This window comes from Leptopilina boulardi, unplaced genomic scaffold (genome assembly GCF_019393585.1).
Source record: "Leptopilina boulardi isolate dan_hultmark-lab unplaced genomic scaffold, ZJU_Lbou_2.1 LbouV2_214, whole genome shotgun sequence".
Taxonomy (NCBI): domain Eukaryota; kingdom Metazoa; phylum Arthropoda; class Insecta; order Hymenoptera; family Figitidae; genus Leptopilina; species Leptopilina boulardi.
Window position 1 is genome coordinate 3,232,317 of NW_026137768.1, and position 17,229 is coordinate 3,249,545.

The 17,229-nt window shown below is 28.0% G+C and overlaps 5 protein-coding genes across 7 annotated transcripts; 2 read left to right on the forward strand and 3 right to left on the reverse strand.

The window, feature by feature from the left end:
- The first annotated feature begins 15 nt into the window (after positions 1-15).
- Positions 16-10,389, forward strand: LOC127279148 (cyclin-dependent kinase 4-like). Of its 2 annotated transcripts, none has more exons than XM_051301326.1 (5): positions 16-156; positions 7,434-8,127; positions 8,194-8,538; positions 8,614-8,774; positions 8,922-10,389. In XM_051301326.1, the coding sequence occupies exons 2-5, from the start codon at positions 7,453-7,455 to the stop codon at positions 9,139-9,141; spliced, it is 1,401 nt and encodes a 466-aa protein (XP_051157283.1). In that variant the 5' UTR covers positions 16-156; positions 7,434-7,452; the 3' UTR covers positions 9,142-10,389. The 2 variants fall into 2 exon arrangements, with proteins under 2 accessions (XP_051157283.1, XP_051157282.1); XM_051301325.1 differs by lacking the exon at positions 16-156 and adding an exon at positions 5,861-6,690.
- LOC127279154 (uncharacterized) lies at positions 184-2,755 on the reverse strand. Its single transcript, XM_051301335.1, has 4 exons — positions 1,274-2,755; positions 756-1,030; positions 425-647; positions 184-330 (listed from the first exon to the last, which is right to left on the reverse strand). Exons 1-4 carry the CDS (start codon positions 1,342-1,344, stop codon positions 267-269), a joined length of 633 nt encoding a protein of 210 aa, XP_051157292.1. The 5' UTR covers positions 1,345-2,755; the 3' UTR covers positions 184-266.
- On the reverse strand, positions 2,897-5,354 carry LOC127279149 (FAS-associated factor 2). Its single transcript, XM_051301327.1, has 8 exons — positions 4,900-5,354; positions 4,738-4,818; positions 4,323-4,548; positions 4,054-4,240; positions 3,794-3,967; positions 3,586-3,681; positions 3,210-3,522; positions 2,897-3,125 (listed from the first exon to the last, which is right to left on the reverse strand). Exons 1-8 carry the CDS (start codon positions 4,960-4,962, stop codon positions 2,961-2,963), a joined length of 1,305 nt encoding a protein of 434 aa, XP_051157284.1. The 5' UTR covers positions 4,963-5,354; the 3' UTR covers positions 2,897-2,960.
- A 381-nt stretch (positions 10,390-10,770) lies between the features above and the next one.
- LOC127279155 (adenosine 5'-monophosphoramidase HINT1) lies at positions 10,771-11,563 on the reverse strand. Its single transcript, XM_051301336.1, has 2 exons — positions 11,310-11,563; positions 10,771-11,103 (listed from the first exon to the last, which is right to left on the reverse strand). Exons 1-2 carry the CDS (start codon positions 11,508-11,510, stop codon positions 10,834-10,836), a joined length of 471 nt encoding a protein of 156 aa, XP_051157293.1. The 5' UTR covers positions 11,511-11,563; the 3' UTR covers positions 10,771-10,833.
- Positions 11,564-11,696: 133 nt separating this feature from the next.
- LOC127279145 (RNA exonuclease 1 homolog) lies at positions 11,697-16,726 on the forward strand. 2 transcript variants are annotated; one of them, XM_051301315.1, is made up of 9 exons: positions 11,697-12,065; positions 12,488-14,259; positions 14,319-14,667; positions 14,725-14,870; positions 14,949-15,410; positions 15,487-15,784; positions 15,844-16,012; positions 16,104-16,363; positions 16,432-16,726. In XM_051301315.1, the coding sequence occupies exons 1-9, from the start codon at positions 11,966-11,968 to the stop codon at positions 16,515-16,517; spliced, it is 3,642 nt and encodes a 1,213-aa protein (XP_051157272.1). In that variant the 5' UTR covers positions 11,697-11,965; the 3' UTR covers positions 16,518-16,726. The 2 variants fall into 2 exon arrangements, with proteins under 2 accessions (XP_051157272.1, XP_051157273.1); XM_051301316.1 differs by having other exon boundaries at positions 12,506-14,259.
- The last annotated feature ends 503 nt before the right edge of the window (positions 16,727-17,229 follow it).

Here is a 17,229-nt window from a genome sequence, read left to right on the forward strand (position 1 = left end):
AAACGTAATTAAATAATAGTAGTGTATAAATAAATATTCCCGTTAGAAATGATTTTGAATAATTATACGTTGTTAACTAAATAACATTAATAAGTAAAAACTATTCATGTGAATCTTCAAAGTTTAAATGGAAAATAAGGTTCCTATCAGCTAAAGGTATTGTAATAACTTATTCTCTTATTTATTCTTATTATCTTTATTTTTATATTTTCATTATAATGATTTATTTTCGAAAAATCAAACTATTCAATTCAAAGATGATCTTTTTAGTCTTGAACATCATTTAGAGTTTGTTCTTCCATCATTTTTTCGAATGTAGCTTCACCGATTCTATTATAAATGTTACAAAAATTTAAAATAACAATTCTTATAATAAATTAAAATATAAAAATTATAATTAAGATTTTAGGGAGAAAATACTCACATTTGTGTTTTATTGTTATTAAAAGTTGCATTATCAACATTATCATTTCCTCTTAATCTTCGACATTCTCTAGCTGTTTCTTGAAGAAGTGCTTCAAATAAAGTCTCAGCATTTCTTCTCTCTGATGCAGGAACTGATGTTTTCTTTAAAATATTCCACATATCTTGAGGAACATGAATATTGTTTCTTTCTCTTTCAGAAGATGACGATCTATCCTCAGCAACTGATAACAATAAAAATATAATCGAATCAAAATTAATGAAATAATTATATGAATAATTAATTATCGCATAACGATATTATTAAATTTAATTTGTGTAATTAAAATTACCTCTCGAAAAATCATGTCTTCTTGTTTTATAATCGAAAGTAAAACTTTCATTGGATTCTGTTTGCGCTAAAGATTTTTCCTCCAATGATTTCTCAATATTTTGAATAATTTCTGTTGTTCTTTCCGCAATTACAGTATCCGCTTTCATTAATAGCTCTTCACCTCCTCCTATTTCGTCTAAGACTTGATTAACAGAAAATTCATCGCGAGATGAAAATGCCCCAAATGTCTGTTGTAATAATTGATTAAATCCTCTGCTTGAAAAGTTGCGAAGCCTTTAGAAATAATAAAATATTGTATTGAAAAAAAAAAAATGTTATATAATTTTGAAAGACAAAAATAATTTTTTGTTTTTTAAATTGAATTTCTGTTTAAAAATATTAAAAATTTTTTTAATTCTCAAGTATTTAGAATTCTTTTTCCATTAATGTCAAAAAAGTAAATTTTTTCCAAATTAAATAATTAAAATATGAATATGTGAAACTAATTTTGTTTTTAAATTAACTGTAAAAACTCACGAATTTCGCGAACTTGTGAGTCCAAAAATTGTAAGTAAAGCAGCCGCAAATGCAATTAAATAGAAAAACATGTTTATTTTTTTTTTTGTAAATTAAAAGCGATGTGTCGGAGCTTCACGTAAAAATGAAAATGGCTAACAGATTAAAACAAAATCATGTCGTTTCTTTCGGTTATCTCTTGTTTTCCCAAATAATTTTAACATTTTTTTTTCAAATTAAATAAAGAACAGTTTTTATTTCACGATTTTTCAAATGATCCTCTCAAATATATATCGTCAATTTACAAAGTCCTTAATACAAAATTCTTAAAGGAGAATATTGTACTCCCTAAAAAAAGAAAAGGAATTATTTGACATTGAAATTAAATTTCTTAAATTTTCAATGAAAAATTCCATCATTAAAAAAAAATTCCTATTTTATTTCAATGAAGTCAAATTTATTTAAAAATTTTAATAAATTTCAAACTAATAGTTTAATTTTCTGAAAATTTAATTTTACTAAAGTAAAAAAAATTCAAGATATTATTAATTTATTATTTGATTTAATTAATAAATATTTCATTATTATTGTTTCTTTTTTATTGCTTTTAAAAAGTTAAACATCTACTCGTTGTTTAAATAAAAATTTCTGAGGGAATTTTTTAATTTTCGCAAACTTTTCAAACACTATTTAATTGATGGAACTTTTCATTGATGATTTGCAAATCCTTTACATATATCGACTCTTAAAGGACTAGAGATACGATCGTACCGTTCATTTTATTATAATATAAGTCGTAAATCGTCGGAGTGCTTTAATCTACAGGATATTTAGTGCAAAGTGTTCTGTGCTCTTGTATGTACAAAGATACATTTTTTTTCTTTTTTTTTTGTTTGACAAAAACACCAAATAATTATAAAAGTGTATGCACGCCGTAATTGAACTCCGAGACACTAAATAATCAAAAGTCGTAGTTAAAAAAAACCTATTGGATACAATTTACTTTTTTTCATTGAATCGAACATAAATGTGCGTTTTCATTTGTTATATATAAATTATATATGAAAATCTACAAATTTTTTTAATAATCGTCGGGGAAAAAAACATTCTGAAAAAATTCGCAAAATGCACTTAAATTAAATTTAATATTTATAATTATTATTAAATGCTAACTAATCATTTTTTAAATTATATATATTAAAAAAAAGCAAATTTTACTACATTTAAATTTTTATTTTTCAAATGTTTAGTTAGCAAAATGTTTACTTACAATATATTATATATTTATATAAATTAATTAATATTAGCCTTTGTATTTTGCATTATGTCCCAGAATTGTCCCACTTAACTTTTTTTTTTCTTGAAAAAAATTATCAAAAACAAAAAGAAAGAACTTGGTCGTTTCACAAATTTTCGAATTTAATTGTAATTTCGCAAAAAGATTATTCGAAAAAAATGTTTTTACTTTCTGAGTAAAATTGGGAAAATTTTGCATATTATAAAGATGTTTTTTTCTGTTTTGTATTTTTTACATCGTATTTGATGAGTTTTCTTTTTTTTTTGCACACATTGCTGATTCGTCAGACAATATATTCGAGTAAAATACAAGAATGTATCAAATATATATGTTTTTATATATATATATATATATATATTATTTATCTCTTGACGTTTAAAATTTCGCAATTATTGTGTTTATCATGTAAGGTTAGTCATCTAAATCGTTCACATGTAGAACCTCTCTGTGAGTAAGTCCAGCTTCAAATAATGTTACAATTTCAACTGTTGGATAGAGAATTCTTCTAGGATAGCTTGTCGTTATTTCGAAACATGTCGGTGAATCAGGTTGACTAAATATCCAATGATAGACGTCCTAAAAAAGTTTTTGCAAAAATTCAATTTTAATATTAGAGGAAATATTTAATTAAAAATTGATTAAAGAAATAAAAGAAAGTACTTCAATTGTGTCTGTGAGAAGAAATCGTCTTTTCATTGTTCTTTCGCCGAGTTTAATTTGTAGATGACAAGCATTTGGATTTGATGGTTCTGGTTCGAATGGAATTTTTCCGGTTGTCATTTCTTTTTCTTTACGAATACGTTGAATTTCCATTTCCTGTGCGTCTAATTTTTCTCGTTCTCTTGCTTCCGCCTCTTCGCGTGCACGACGTTCTTCCTCGCGTTTTCGATCCTTCTCCTGATCAGCGCGCAATGATTCCTCATAGGCCTGATCCTGTTGTTGACGTAGCGATTGTGCTGCCGATCTTTCGGCTCTGGAATAATTTTAAAAAATTAAAAACACATTCATAGATACATTTTTTTATATTACTACTTACCGCTCTTGACGGGCTTGAATTAAATTAATATCGTTGTTATCTATGAGAGTTTGTAGGCGTTCATTCAATTCCTCCGGTGACGGTGTGCCCTCCATTCTAATTAGGAAAATTTTATTTAAAAAATAACAAGAGAACTTTTTTCCTCGAATATATTAAAATGATTTAATACAGATTTAATAACTATAAAAATATAAATGAAAATTCTTACCGTCCAACAATGGACATTCGATTATCCTTGAGTACAATCAGAGCAAGGAAAGGATAAGTACCAGATTTAAGAGCTTCTGCAACTTTGTAACCTTCACCTGATTGTACATTGCACGCCCAAAAAAGTGTATGCATATTTACACATCGAATTAGATCGGCATCACCCAAGGTACTTCTGAAATAACAATCAAAAATTGAATCAAAAATTAAAACAAAAATTGAAAAATAAATTTAGATTAAAAAAAAAGAGTTACGAAATACCTGCACCATTGTTCAACTTCTTGTGTATCATCTTTATGTAAATAAACAAGTAAAAATCTCAGTTCTTGTTTAGCGTCGGAAAGTGCTTGACTATAAGAGCCTTGATAAAAAACAGGATGATTTCTACCATAATGTTCATCATAAAATCTGATGAATTTCATTACGTCTTCTACTGGATCTGACGATACTGAAAATTAATATTAAAAATTACAATAAAAAAATTAAAAATTACAAAAATTAAAAAGAAAATTATCACTGAGAATTTTTACCAGGTCTGACATTTGTCCTGAATATGGCGAATACTAATTGTAAAATACTGGTTACTAAATTATAACACATGGAAAAAACATATGAAATAAATCCGCCACCACCAGACGAACTTCCTGAGGAGCTGAAATATATTCTTGTTGTTGTGTCATCAACGACAGCGGGAGGTCGCGATCGTGAATCTTGTGCGTACATTGACGGTCTACCTTCGTACAAATTAAGCTGTTCCTGTTTTTTCCAAAAAAATAAAATTTACTTCTAATTAAATCTAAAAAAAAATATTGCTTCCTCACGGAGCAATTATTTTAATAAATTTTTTAAACAAAGCGATTTTTATAACAAAATTCGCATAATTTAAAGAAAGTTCCAAAAAGGAAAAAAAAAAACAAATCTTTTTGTTTCATATTTATATCAAACCTGAACTGCCACTTCCAAGTTCCAGTTATGACGTTGCAAGACATCTCGACACACGGAAAGATCTTCAATACCCGTTAAATCCTATTTCAAAAAAAAAAATATATTTAAACATATTCATAATTTACGCGTCACTTCTAATTAAGAGGAAAAATTCATTTTTACCTGAAATTGGAGGACTTTTTCAGTTTGATCACTACTGAGTTCCCCTAATAAATTATCAGCCATGACAAATAAATTGCCAGCTAATCGAAAAAATGGTTAAAATGTTGGGGGGAATTTGCTGTTGTTACACTTGAAAAAATATTATCAAACTCATCAGCTGACACACACAATGGAACTATCACTGATAGAAAAATTCTGATCAGTCATTTGGAGTATACAATATTATTTGGAAGTTAACCTCTCGTTCATGACACAAATTTTTTTATTGTTATAAACAAATTGTTGTCATTTTTTTTAATATTATATAGCACAGCAATTTTTTTTCAATATTAATATTTATAATTTCTTCACAAAAATATTGGTTTTCAAATTGATTTCAACATAACAAGTTAATGATAAAATTGAAATCCCCGTAACCTTCTATTGCCATTTCCTTTACAATGACCATAGATTTACAACATTTTATAGATTTTATACAACAACAACAACAAAAAATGAGTTCTAGTTCATCAAATAAAACACCTATATATATGGCGGCGATACGCTTCTTTTGAATTATTTACACTTCGTTTTATTTTTGTTTATGAACTTAAATTCGTAATGAAAAAAGATCAAATAACATTTTTTTAATATTAAAATATTAAGAATATGTAAAATTTGTAGAATTATTAGTATTTTAATAAATTAATTTGTATTTTTAATATTTTTAAATTTTCCCTCTGTATAAGTAGCGCCCTCACGTAAGTAATCATTAAGGCGCTTTCATAATAAAGTGGTGACGTCATCACGCAAAGTTTCATATTTCGGACGTTCTATTTCGTATACTTACGTTTCTAGTTTCCCAGCTCTGATCAGTAAAGAAGTGCTTGAAAATTAAAGGTAGAGCTGTGACTGTACCTTAAAATTTTGATAATTGTTTTATTTGATTGTAATAAAACAAATTTATTTAGTATTAGATTCTTAAGGTTTAAAATAAATAACAAATTTAGAGTTTAGACGAATTTATAGGTTATTATATTTTTCCTTATAAATATCAAAATAATAAAGTATAGTCGGGAAGAAGTTTTTTAAATAAAGAAATAAAAATTTTGTTATTGTTTTTGTATAACGATAAATAGTATATATATATATGTAAAAATGAATATTGTTATATTCTATCAAGAATGAAAAATTAGAGAAGAGAACTGTCTATTTGGATTCTGAGAAGAAATACCAAAATTTACTTGAAGGCTAGAGTTTCTTTAAAAAAAATAAAGAGCAAACCTAACAAGCAGCAACCAGTTCTTCCGAATTCAGAGAAGGAAAATAAAATAGAGAAAGGGCAAAGAAGGGCTCGGAGGGAGTGGCAACCACACACGTTAGATTGTGTATTCTGGAGGGAGTTAACATTCCATTCATGGTTTTAGTAGAACTGTGTGTGCGCGTCAGACAAGAAAAAAATTTTAATTTTTGTGGTATTTAATATATACTCATTTCCTGCCCATCTTGAAGCCATTTAATTAGTCTTATCATTATGATTTCTCAAAGATGGTAACAGATATTAAACCCTCTAAGTGAATAAATAATCACGAATTATATACTTTCAATTTTCTTTTCTCTACTCGTTCCTTCGTGTTCATCGACAAATATATGAAAAAAAGAAACCGGCCGGCCGGCTATCCTTCTTTATTATTTCATTTAAGTGCTTGTAAATTGATTTTCCAGTTTTTTTGTGTTAGTGAAGAAGTTTAATTTGGAATTGAAGCAAGATTTTTGGCAATTTTTACTTGAAGATCAACACCTAGTCGATGGGTAAGAACTTACCAATAATTATGTGCATATTAAAAGTTATAGTATAAGCGTACGTTGAACCAGTGTGAGTGTATAAGCGTAAGAAAAGAAGATAAAAAAACACACGAGGAATGGCAATTTTTAGGAACTATTGCCACGTAAAACTGCTGACAAGTAGCTTTACTGTATTTATAATTTTTATCCAGTTCTAATAATGAAAAAAAAGTTTATTATTAAATTAAAAATAAATTTTTAAAATTTGTTTTTAATTATTTAAAATAGATTTATCTCAATTAATTACAATAATATTTAATAAAACTTGGTTAAAAAATAATTTAAAAAAAATATACAATTTTTTATTGTTTAGAAAATTCAAATAGATATTTGTACTTTACAAATTCAATGGATTTAATAGAAAAAACAACTTTATGTAAAATGTAATTAGAGATTTTTTTTTATTTAATCTTAAAGAAAGAGAATTTCTACAAATGCTAAGGACAGGTGTTCACTTTGCAGGGGCTTGTCTGAATAACGGTTTTACTTTATCCTTTGTACTACTTGTAAGGGGAAACAGGCATAATAGCAGACAACACGAGGCTAAAAAAAAATATTTTTAAAAATGACACAATTATCAAAAAAAAAATTTGCGATCTTTTTATTTATTTTATTTCTATGATAAAGTGCTCTAAATCAATTATAAGTTAAACATAAAACAACTTTTAATTAATTCGTAAAAAATTAAATTTTTTTTTCATATATTGCAGGCGAGGGCGAAATGTTGTAATGGCCGGAAGATTACGACGATCAAGCTCCGAGCTGAATACGGATCTTTCATCGCCGACACCTCGAAAAAGAACAAGGAAATCAGATGAATTAGATAGTGTAGAACTTGGAGAAAAATCACTTGATATAAGCTTAGAGACAAGTGAGAAATTATCACCTTCTGATGAATCTGGAAATTCATCTGCTGAAGGATCATTCATTTTGTTTCATACATCAAGAAAATTAGAGCAAAGCAATAATTTTGAAAAAGAAAATACATGTAAATCAATTGAGGAAAATTTTTACACCACTGAAAAAAAGTCAATTGAAATAACAAAAAAACAAAATGATAATCTTACAAAAATATCGTCATTAGAAGGATCATCGAGAGAAATTATTGAATCTGGTGACAGTGGTATTGGATCATCATCAAGAAGTCATAATAGCGAAATGGGAAGACCAATTGGTGAACAAGAGCAGACATCATTAATGGGAGAGCATGCTTTTTATCAAGAATTATCATTAATTGGAAATGGAGCTTATGGCACTGTTTATAAAGCCAAAGATTTAACAAGTGGTCAAGTTGTGGCACTTAAGAAAGTTAGGGTACCTCTAACAGAAGATGGTTTGCCAACATCGACACTTCGTGAGATTGCTACTCTCAAGCAATTGGAACGATTTGAACATCCACACATTGTAAGTTCTTTTAATAAATTCTTTTTGAAAAATAATTTCAATTAACTCCCACTGGTTTATTTTTAGGTGAGACTTTTAGACGTATGCCAAGGAAATTATTTACAATTACCATTGGATGATGAGAGAACTGAAAGAATTGATCGTGGTCTCACATTGTGGTTGGTTTTTGAACATGTCGAACGTGATCTTGCTTCATATTTATCTTCATGCGCTTCAACTGGCATATCCCCTAGTACGATAAAACGAATGTCTAAAGAAATTTTACAAGGTGTCGATTTTCTTCATAGTCACAGAATTACTCACAGAGATTTGAAACCACAAAATCTTCTCGTGACAAGTGAGGGTAGAATTAAAATTGCAGATTTTGGACTTGCAAAGACTTACGACTTTGAAATGAGACTGACTTCTGTGGTAAGTTATTTTTTTTTATGTATTATCTTATAGAATTATATTTATTATTTTTAAATTAAAATTTATTATTTATAGGTGGTGACACTTTGGTATCGAGCACCGGAAGTTCTATTGGGATGTCCATACGCAACACCAGTTGATATTTGGTCTGTTGGTTGTATTCTAGCGGAAATAAATAGATTAAGTCCTCTATTTCCAGGAACAAGCGAGGGCGATCAACTCGATAGGATTTTTCAGTAAGTGATCATTTTTCCTCAAATCGGTAAATTTATCAAAAAGATTTTTTAAATATAATTTTTATTTAATTAAATAGTTAATTATGAAAATACTTCCCAAAACTTATAACAGTTAAAATTTCTATTAAATTAATGTAATATTTACAGAGTAATTGGTACTCCTCAACGTAATGAATGGCCTGATAATGTATCTCTCAGTTGGACTGCATTTCCTGAGAGAAATGTTAAACCTCTTGATAGAATAATAACAAATATCAATGATCATGGACTTGATCTTATTAAAAATATGCTCTCTTTTAAACCACAAAATCGAATTACAGCAGCACAATCATTAAAGCATTTGTATTTTTCGGAAGAACCTTGTTAATTTAAAGAACAATCATTTATAATATGATTGTTATAATTTGTGTGTCATTATGGGGCTTTAGACAATATTATTGAAACTCGCGTTTCATGCGGGATCCAAGAATTTTTCTTCTGTGAAAGAAAAATTTAGAATTTCAAGAATAATTCACAATGAATGACAATATTCTTAGTTTTTTTTCTATTTTCTTCTGTTTTTTTTTTAAATATTTTTTGTCTAGTAAATTAAATTTAGTAGTTTTTTTTTGTATGTCATATAGAATAAGAAATGTAATTTAAATTTTGTGACTAATAACTAATAGTTACAAATTTTCACGTTATCTATATATTACTACGTTATAATTATAACGTGTAATAATTAATAGTGTGAAATTTATAATGACGAATAATAATATTAATATATTATTAATATTAATTATTAATAATATTAGTTCGAAAGGTCAAATTTAAGATGTGAGATTATTGTGTCGTCATGATTCAAATAATTTATAAGTATAGTTATAAAATAGGATTTTTTAAAAGCATGTGGTTATTGTTGTATAAAATAATGTTAGACCAACAGTTTTTAAGTTTTGTAAAAATTGAGATTGCGCCAAGTTCAAGATTATTACATTTTAATAAGTTCTGTATATTTTTAAGATATTTTTTGTTTATATTCAAAAAACAGACTGATGTTTAAATTTTTATTCTTTGTATAATTAGATTGCACAACATAAAAATTTAAAATTTTCCACTTTTTTTTTAATGATAATAACTCAACTCCAATATTCATATTGTAGGTAATATTTATAGTGAGTAGTATATATATTTTATGTGGTCTGACATTTATTTATTATTAAGATATGTATTTTTGCTAATTAAAATTAATATAAACTTAAAATATTAGTTTAAGGAAATAGTTTTTAAAAATTATAATAGGATAACGATTTTAAGACTGAAGTCTGAGAATTGTAAACGAAAGATTTGATGACTTTCGTATGTAAAACCAGACAAAACACTGCCATAATTATAAGATGAAATCGTCTCGTACGAATTTTTTTTTTAGCATTTACTATTTTACTTGTATTGTGTATTATAGTCATCTAATTTTGTATAAATGCATTTATGGATGCGGCATTACTTAATATAAATATGCTGTTTTTCTTTTAATTCAAATTTCTCAATCGATATAACGTTTTATTAAACTCTATACTTATATGAAATATAATCAGAAAATATTTTAAGAGTTGTGCCACGTCTTTTGTGATTTTATGTATGTGCCTCATGTATCAACATTAATATCATATACTAATAGAATTAAAAAATATGAAATTAAAAAAGACCTAATTTTAAGACTGTAAAAACAGAGTTAATATTTGTTAATTTTGTACATGTTATTTTTATGATCTTATAAAACTACTGTTTTGTATTCTTAAAACGTTTTTATACATATTTACTATAAAGTATAATATCATAATTCATAATTAATTTTTCCAATAGTTAAATACTACTAATAATGTAATACTCCAAAAGAATAGAATTTTTGTAAAATATAATTCATTCAAAATAAATCAACAATATTTAATAATAATTAAAACGTTTTGTAATTACTTAACCAATGAATTAATGTTTGAAAATGAAAAATTAGTAAGAATATTTTGAAAATCTTCATTTATTCATTTAAAAATTAATTCTTCAATTATTTAAATTGTTCTTTTTAACCAGGAGGCCATTGCATTTGGCGTCCACCAAGAACATGCAAATGTAAATGATAAACTGATTGAGCACCATTTTTTCCATCATTAATGACTAAACGAAAACCATCTTCAAGGCCTTCTTTTGCAGCAACTTTACGTGCAACATTCATTAAATGACCTAATACAGCTTCATCATTGTCTTCTGCTTTAGATAATTGTGAAATTGGTTTTCGTGGGATTACCAAGAAATGAGTCGGCGCTTGCTTATTCACATCATGAAATGCAACACACTGAAAATATAATTATAGCCATTTTTTTAAAAAGATAATTGTAATTAGTTTTGCTATACTAAAAACCAAAGTAAAAAAAAGAATTTAACTTTTCTAAGTAAATTGGTGAGGTAAAAATTAACATCTCATAAATAACGATATACTTCTTTTAATTGAAATTTTTATTAAAAATTTGTGTATTTTATAAAAAAACAACATTCTTTTACCTGGTCGTCTTCATAAATGAAATTACATGGTATTTCCTTTCGTAATATTTTACCAAAAATAGTATCTTCCTGAGGACTTGCAGCCTGAGCTTTTTCCACTTCCGAGGACATTTTTCTTTGAAGTGACGTATGGAGAAAACTATTAAAATGTAATTGTTTTAATACTAATGGTGTTTTAAACACATGACTTAAAAAAAACATTCATTAAGAATTAAAGGTACCGGAACAACAATAAACCAGGAACCGAATGTTTTTAGGTTGTGACTTCAACAAGTGATTTTATTGTTAAAATTAAAAGTTACTATAAAGTTACTAAATTTTCACTAGAGCAGAGTGTGGTAGTTGTTGACGAGAATTATGGACCAATGGCGAGTGGGGACAATGGAAACCAACCCAAAATGGCGATGGACACAGTCGCAAAGTATCTGTAACCTCAAAAAACTGTCTATCCAAAAGTGCGTTTATAGTGAAAAGTTGATGTTTCAAAATAATATTTATTAATTAAAGTTATATTTATAGGCATATAATTAATAAATGGGCATAATACATTGACGTTGTTTAAAACAAACTAATAAATTAAGACTTTTCACCTTGTAAATTTTGTAAATTTATTTAGTGTAATATGAAGTATATAAAGAAATTGCGATGAAATAGTAATGCTTCCTTCCACCGGTTATTTCAAAACAATTAATTGTCCTTTTTACGAGAGTGGTTCATGTGATAGACCTTACTGCCACTTTAAACATGCTCGAAAAGGTAAGTTAAAAAAAAAATTTTCATATAGCCTTATAAGAAGTTGGTAACCTAAATTTTATGTAGGCATTTTTATTTTTTGTTACCGTATTCTGAATACTCATATTTAATTATTTTAATATTTTACTTGAAATGAATTGACAAGTTCTTGTCAAAAAAGTTTTTTTCAACCCATGTATAGACAATTTGTTAAGTTTCACATTGTCATAATTGCTGTAAATTATATTATGTATTCATTTCTTCTGAATGATTAGTTTATTTAAATTTTAGTATAATTTGACAATTATTAAAAATGTCAAATTTTTAATAATTCATGTATTGATAGTAAAATAGATAATAATTTAATATTGGTATTCAATTATGAAATAAATTTTGATTGTATTATTTGAAATGTATTTAAAAGAATTTTCTTAATTTTTATAAAGCAAACCCCTCCTCTGCAGATGATACAACCAACATTTTGGGTATATCAACGGCGGAAACGACGGAAACTGTGACAAAGATTAATGAGGGAGTGGGTACAAGTTTGGTCGCAACTCCTGATTCAGACGCGTTACAAAAACTAGTAACCGAAACAGTGAAAAAGATTCTTGCCACTCAAGAGGTTTCTGATACGGATAAAATTTCAGAAAATATTGTAACAAAAGTTGTCGAAGAATTGAAACCAACACTTGCTTGCGGATCTTTAGTTTCGTCTCCAGCAGTTCCTGAACCTTCTCAATCAAATGAATTGGGCAAGCATACTGGTGTTCCTTCTTCCATTTCAAAGTGCGTATATAATCCAACTCCAATTGCCGAATTAAAAAAACGTCATATTCCTATTGCTTCGTACATACCGACAAGAGAAAGCAAAGTGTCAGCTAAAAGAAAAATTTCTCCAGATAGAAGCAAAAGTTTACTCTCTTTTATTCACGCGTCTGGCAACAATTATTCAAGTAACGAGATTTACAAACCAACATCGATAGGTATTGCTGATACTACTTCAATTCCAAGTTATGTTCCAACAGCGAGGTCCGATTCTTCACCAGCAAATTCTTATGACGATAGCAATTCTAGTGAATATTTTCCCAGAAAGTCAAAAGAACAATACTTTCCAAAGGTGAAAAAGAGAAGAGAAGAATATGTTCCTCGGAGAATAAAACATCCTCTAAAAACAGTACAGCAATTAGAGGAGAGTATAGAGGAGGATACTGTTTTAGAATTTGCAAGGAAGTTTGAAACAATTGATAAACTTCTTTTAGAAGATGAGACAGATGTCGAACCCATTAATGAAGAATCTCATGAATATGAGAGTATAGATCCTAAATTTTCTGATGACGAATCTGAGGATGAAAATTTAATTGCATCAACTGATGAAGTAAAAGAATTAGAAGATGTATCAAAAGTAAAAAATGTCGAAGAGAAAGAAAATACAGACATTGAACAAATTGAGAAAAAGGAAGAAAATACAGACTCAAAGAGTCATAAAATTAGTAGTAGTAGCAGCAGTTCAAAATCCACTCGAGAACATAGTAATAGTTCCAAGTCTCAATCTAAAGATCAATCTAAGAGAGAGAAAAGCAGGTCTGAAAAATCTCAAATTTCAAAACACGATGAAAGGAAAAAAAGCGAGGGAAAAAGTGAAAGTAAAAATTCAAAGAATGAAACAAGTAAGGATAAACACAGTAGTTCTAAAAATAAGGAACATTCTTCTTCATCTAGTAGAAGTAAAGATAAAAATAAAGAAAAAGATGCACATAAAGAAAGAGAAAAGGATAGAAGTAGTGACAGGAGTAAAAGTTCAAAAGATAGTAAAAGTAAGGACAGCAAAGAATCTAAGGATCTAAAAAGTAAGAACAAAAAAGATTATAAATCTGAAAAAGAAAGAGAGGGTTCGAGGGACAGTAAACAAGACAAGCACAAGTCAGAAAAACATAAATCCAGATCTAAATCAAGTTCATCAAGTTCATCAAGAAAAGATAAGCACAAGTCTCACAAATGTGATGATAAACATCACTCCAGTTATAAATCCAGTAGTTCAAATCATAAGCACAATAGCTCCAGTAAAAAAACAATAAAATCAAAGAGAGATAAATCTGAGGATCGAGATTTTGGATCTGAACTCGAAGGAATGCATTTTAATTTTGAGGATGAAGAACCAATGGAGATTTCTGATTCCGATCACGATGTTGAAGAAGAGTGCTTTAAAATCTTTCAGGTATTTAATAAAATGTTATATTTAAAATTGACTTTCTATTAAATAACTTTCTTTTTTAGGAATACGAAGTATCGGATCAGAAAGATGTTACCAAGAAGCAATCTTATAAACGACATATCAAGGAAGTTGATGATGCAGAAGAAGTTGTAGTTAAAAAGAGAATTGCTTATCCTTCAGCAACTTCGATGTCGAGTCAACTACCCGAACGTAAAGAACCTAAGAAAGTAATAAACCCTCACCAAAAATTGTATGAACGATGGAAATTATTGAAAGCAGCAGCAGCAAATTCTTCGGATAAAAATGATGAATATGTTCCTGAACAAATAAAACCCACGAGTAGTAAATATATCAGTGAAAGTTCATCTCAGTCAGTTTCATCTAAAAATGAAACACAGCTCAATGGAAATGGTAAAATTTTAATTTCAATTCTTTTTGATTATTTAATAAATATTGTTTATTTTTCAGGTCGAATAAGAATTGCTCACGTTCCATATGCCATGTCCTTGGCTTTAGAAAAGAAAAAAGTTTTAGAAAATGCATCAAGCGCAATGACAAAAACAGTAGCACAGACAACAAAAACTGGTTCACGAGTAGCTCATATTCCCGTGGCGGTATGAATTTTTTAAATGAAACAAAAAGATTAAAAAAAAACAATAAGATTTTATGTTAAAAACATTTATATGTTACAGATACCGCAATTAATTCGACCAGAGCCAATGCAAGTATCAACACAAAAATTTCCGGCTAATGTCCGTCAACATTATGTGAATATTATGCACGATATTTGTGTGCAAATTTACACAAATGGCGAAGATGCAGTGAATCGAGCGACGCGGGAAGAATATGCCTGTCATGAGCGTTGTAAAGCTTTACCTGTTTATAAGAATTCTTGTATGCTTGCTGCTCATAGATTGAGAAAGGAAGTAGATCAGGGTACAGATGCTTCCTCAATGTCATCTGCAAGTGGAATAGTTTCACACGAAGCTGTTCTAGCTGGTAAGTCAAAAGGTTCTTGGAGTGTTATTAAAAGTAAAAAATCAGTGACTGATTTGCATGGAGCGAATCTTTATTATATGCTCTCAAAATGGATTATGACTGAACAACAATTAAAAGATAATGGATTTCCAAGACCACATCCAGATGGACCTAGGGTAATTTTCTTCAATGTAATTTTAGTTTTATCGTTTTTTATTTAAATACTAAAATAAGTTGCATAATTTTATACAGGGTCGAGCAAAAGTTTATGTAATTAATACTAGGAATCATTCAATTATATCGAAAGTGCCTAACGAAAGATTTTGTAGCCGTTGCAATCAGCCCTATATTATTGATCGATTTGGAATTCCAGTTAAAAAGGAAAATTGCATTTATCATTATGGTCGTAAATTTACTTATCGAGGTGAAGGAAAATATAGTTGTTGTCAGCAAGATAGTTCGGCGAGTGGTTGTTGCGATGCAAAATCACATGTATGGGATTATGTAGACGTAGAAAATCTTCGTGGTTACGTTACTACATTACCTAAAGGTAATTTTTTTCTCACTTCCATCAATCATTCAATTATTTCATTTTTTGTTTTATTTTAGAAACAGATCTTCTTCCGGAAGAACAAGGGGTATATGCTCTTGATTGTGAAATGTGTTATACAACGCAAGGTTTGGAATTAACTAGAATAACAGTCATTAATGAAGATTGTCATGTTGTTTATGAAACTTTAGTCAAGCCTGAACATCCTATTCTCGATTATAATACAAGGTATTTTTTCATGCATTTTTCTTGTTTTTTGCACTAATATCTTGAAAATATTTCGAAAATATGAAAAAAAATTAAATTATTTTCATGTCAGATTCTCAGGGATAACTGAAGAAAATATGAAAGATGTTTCAACGACTCTACTCGATGTTCAAGCAACGCTTCTCACAATGTTTTCCGATAAAACTATTTTAGTGGGTCATAGTTTGGAAAGTGATTTCAAAGCGTTAAAACTCATACACGATACGGTAGTGGATACTAGTATTATGTTTCCTCATCGAAATGGTTATCCACAAAAGAGGGCACTTAAAAATCTTTGTTCTGAATATCTACGCAAAATAATACAAAATGATGGTAAATGAAAATTTCTTTTCAATTTATAAAAATTTATGGACATGTATGTATTGTGGATTTTTTTTCAGTTGGTGGACATGATAGCAACGAAGATGCGATGGCTTGTATGGAATTAGTTTTGTGGAAAGTTAAAGAAGAGGCAAAATTAATATAACTTTTTTCTTTTAGTTAAATTATATAATTTACATCTTGTTGAGTGCACCAAAAACAAAAAGTGAAGATTATGATTATATCAGAATTGTTTAGTGATTTTTTTTTTATTCTCAGTTAAATAGTATTACACTATTCTACTGCCAAATGTATTATAGTTTTCATGTATAAATATGTAATATAAGTAATTCAAATTCGTACATTCTTTAATAATTTGTAATAACTGTATTTTTGAGAAAACTCGTTAATTGTTTTACACACACAACTAAAACAATTTGAAAAATTTTGACAGCTTTTTTGACCGTCTTCAAAGTGACATCGTTATTCTTGTCCTAATGTTTCAATTAATATTTTTGTACTGCGTTACTTATTTATAATATGTAACTACTTTAAGATACATTAAAATTGACAAATAATTTAAAAAAAGGCCTTCTCCATTATGACATTAAAATTAAATTATAGTCACAACATTTCTTAAAGAATATTTTTGTTTATTTATCAGATGTCCATTTTTTTACAGTTTTATGCAAATTTACAGAAAGGTAATGCTGTTTATTGTTTGTAAAAATAGTTTCACATTCGAGATTCTGTTCTCTTTTTCTATTATTGATACAACGTATTTTTTATCCATTTCTTATACATTAATTTTTATTGTCCCCTGCTTGTATAATAAAATACGGAGTACAAAATAACAATTATTGTTGAGAACAAATTTT

Excerpts from the sequence above, each read along its gene's own strand:
- LOC127279145 (XM_051301315.1), top strand. The coding sequence starts at position 11,966 with ATGCTTCCTTCCACCGGTTATTTCAAAACAATTAATTGTCCTTTTTAC. Across the intron at positions 12,066-12,487 it reads CTTTAAACATGCTCGAAAAG|CAAACCCCTCCTCTGCAGAT; the intron begins GTAAGTTAAAAA and ends ATTTTTATAAAG. Across the intron at positions 15,785-15,843 it reads CGTTACTACATTACCTAAAG|AAACAGATCTTCTTCCGGAA; the intron begins GTAATTTTTTTC and ends GTTTTATTTTAG.
- LOC127279148 (XM_051301326.1), top strand. The coding sequence starts at position 7,453 with ATGGCCGGAAGATTACGACGATCAAGCTCCGAGCTGAATACGGATCTT. Across the intron at positions 8,539-8,613 it reads AAATGAGACTGACTTCTGTG|GTGGTGACACTTTGGTATCG; the intron begins GTAAGTTATTTT and ends TATTATTTATAG. Across the intron at positions 8,775-8,921 it reads CAACTCGATAGGATTTTTCA|AGTAATTGGTACTCCTCAAC; the intron begins GTAAGTGATCAT and ends TAATATTTACAG.
- LOC127279154 (XM_051301335.1), bottom strand. The coding sequence starts at position 1,344 with ATGTTTTTCTATTTAATTGCATTTGCGGCTGCTTTACTTACAATTTTT. Across the intron at positions 1,031-1,273 it reads CTCACAAGTTCGCGAAATTC|GCTTCGCAACTTTTCAAGCA; the intron begins GTGAGTTTTTAC and ends TTATTTCTAAAG. Across the intron at positions 648-755 it reads AAGACATGATTTTTCGAGAG|TTGCTGAGGATAGATCGTCA; the intron begins GTAATTTTAATT and ends TATTGTTATCAG.
- LOC127279155 (XM_051301336.1), bottom strand. The coding sequence starts at position 11,510 with ATGTTTTTTTTAAGTCATGTGTTTAAAACACCATTAGTATTAAAACAA. Across the intron at positions 11,104-11,309 it reads TCATTTATGAAGACGACCAG|TGTGTTGCATTTCATGATGT; the intron begins GTAAAAGAATGT and ends TTATATTTTCAG.
- LOC127279149 (XM_051301327.1), bottom strand. The coding sequence starts at position 4,962 with ATGGCTGATAATTTATTAGGGGAACTCAGTAGTGATCAAACTGAAAAA. Across the intron at positions 4,819-4,899 it reads AAAAAGTCCTCCAATTTCAG|GATTTAACGGGTATTGAAGA; the intron begins GTAAAAATGAAT and ends TTTTTGAAATAG. Across the intron at positions 3,682-3,793 it reads CGAATGTCCATTGTTGGACG|AATGGAGGGCACACCGTCAC; the intron begins GTAAGAATTTTC and ends TTTCCTAATTAG.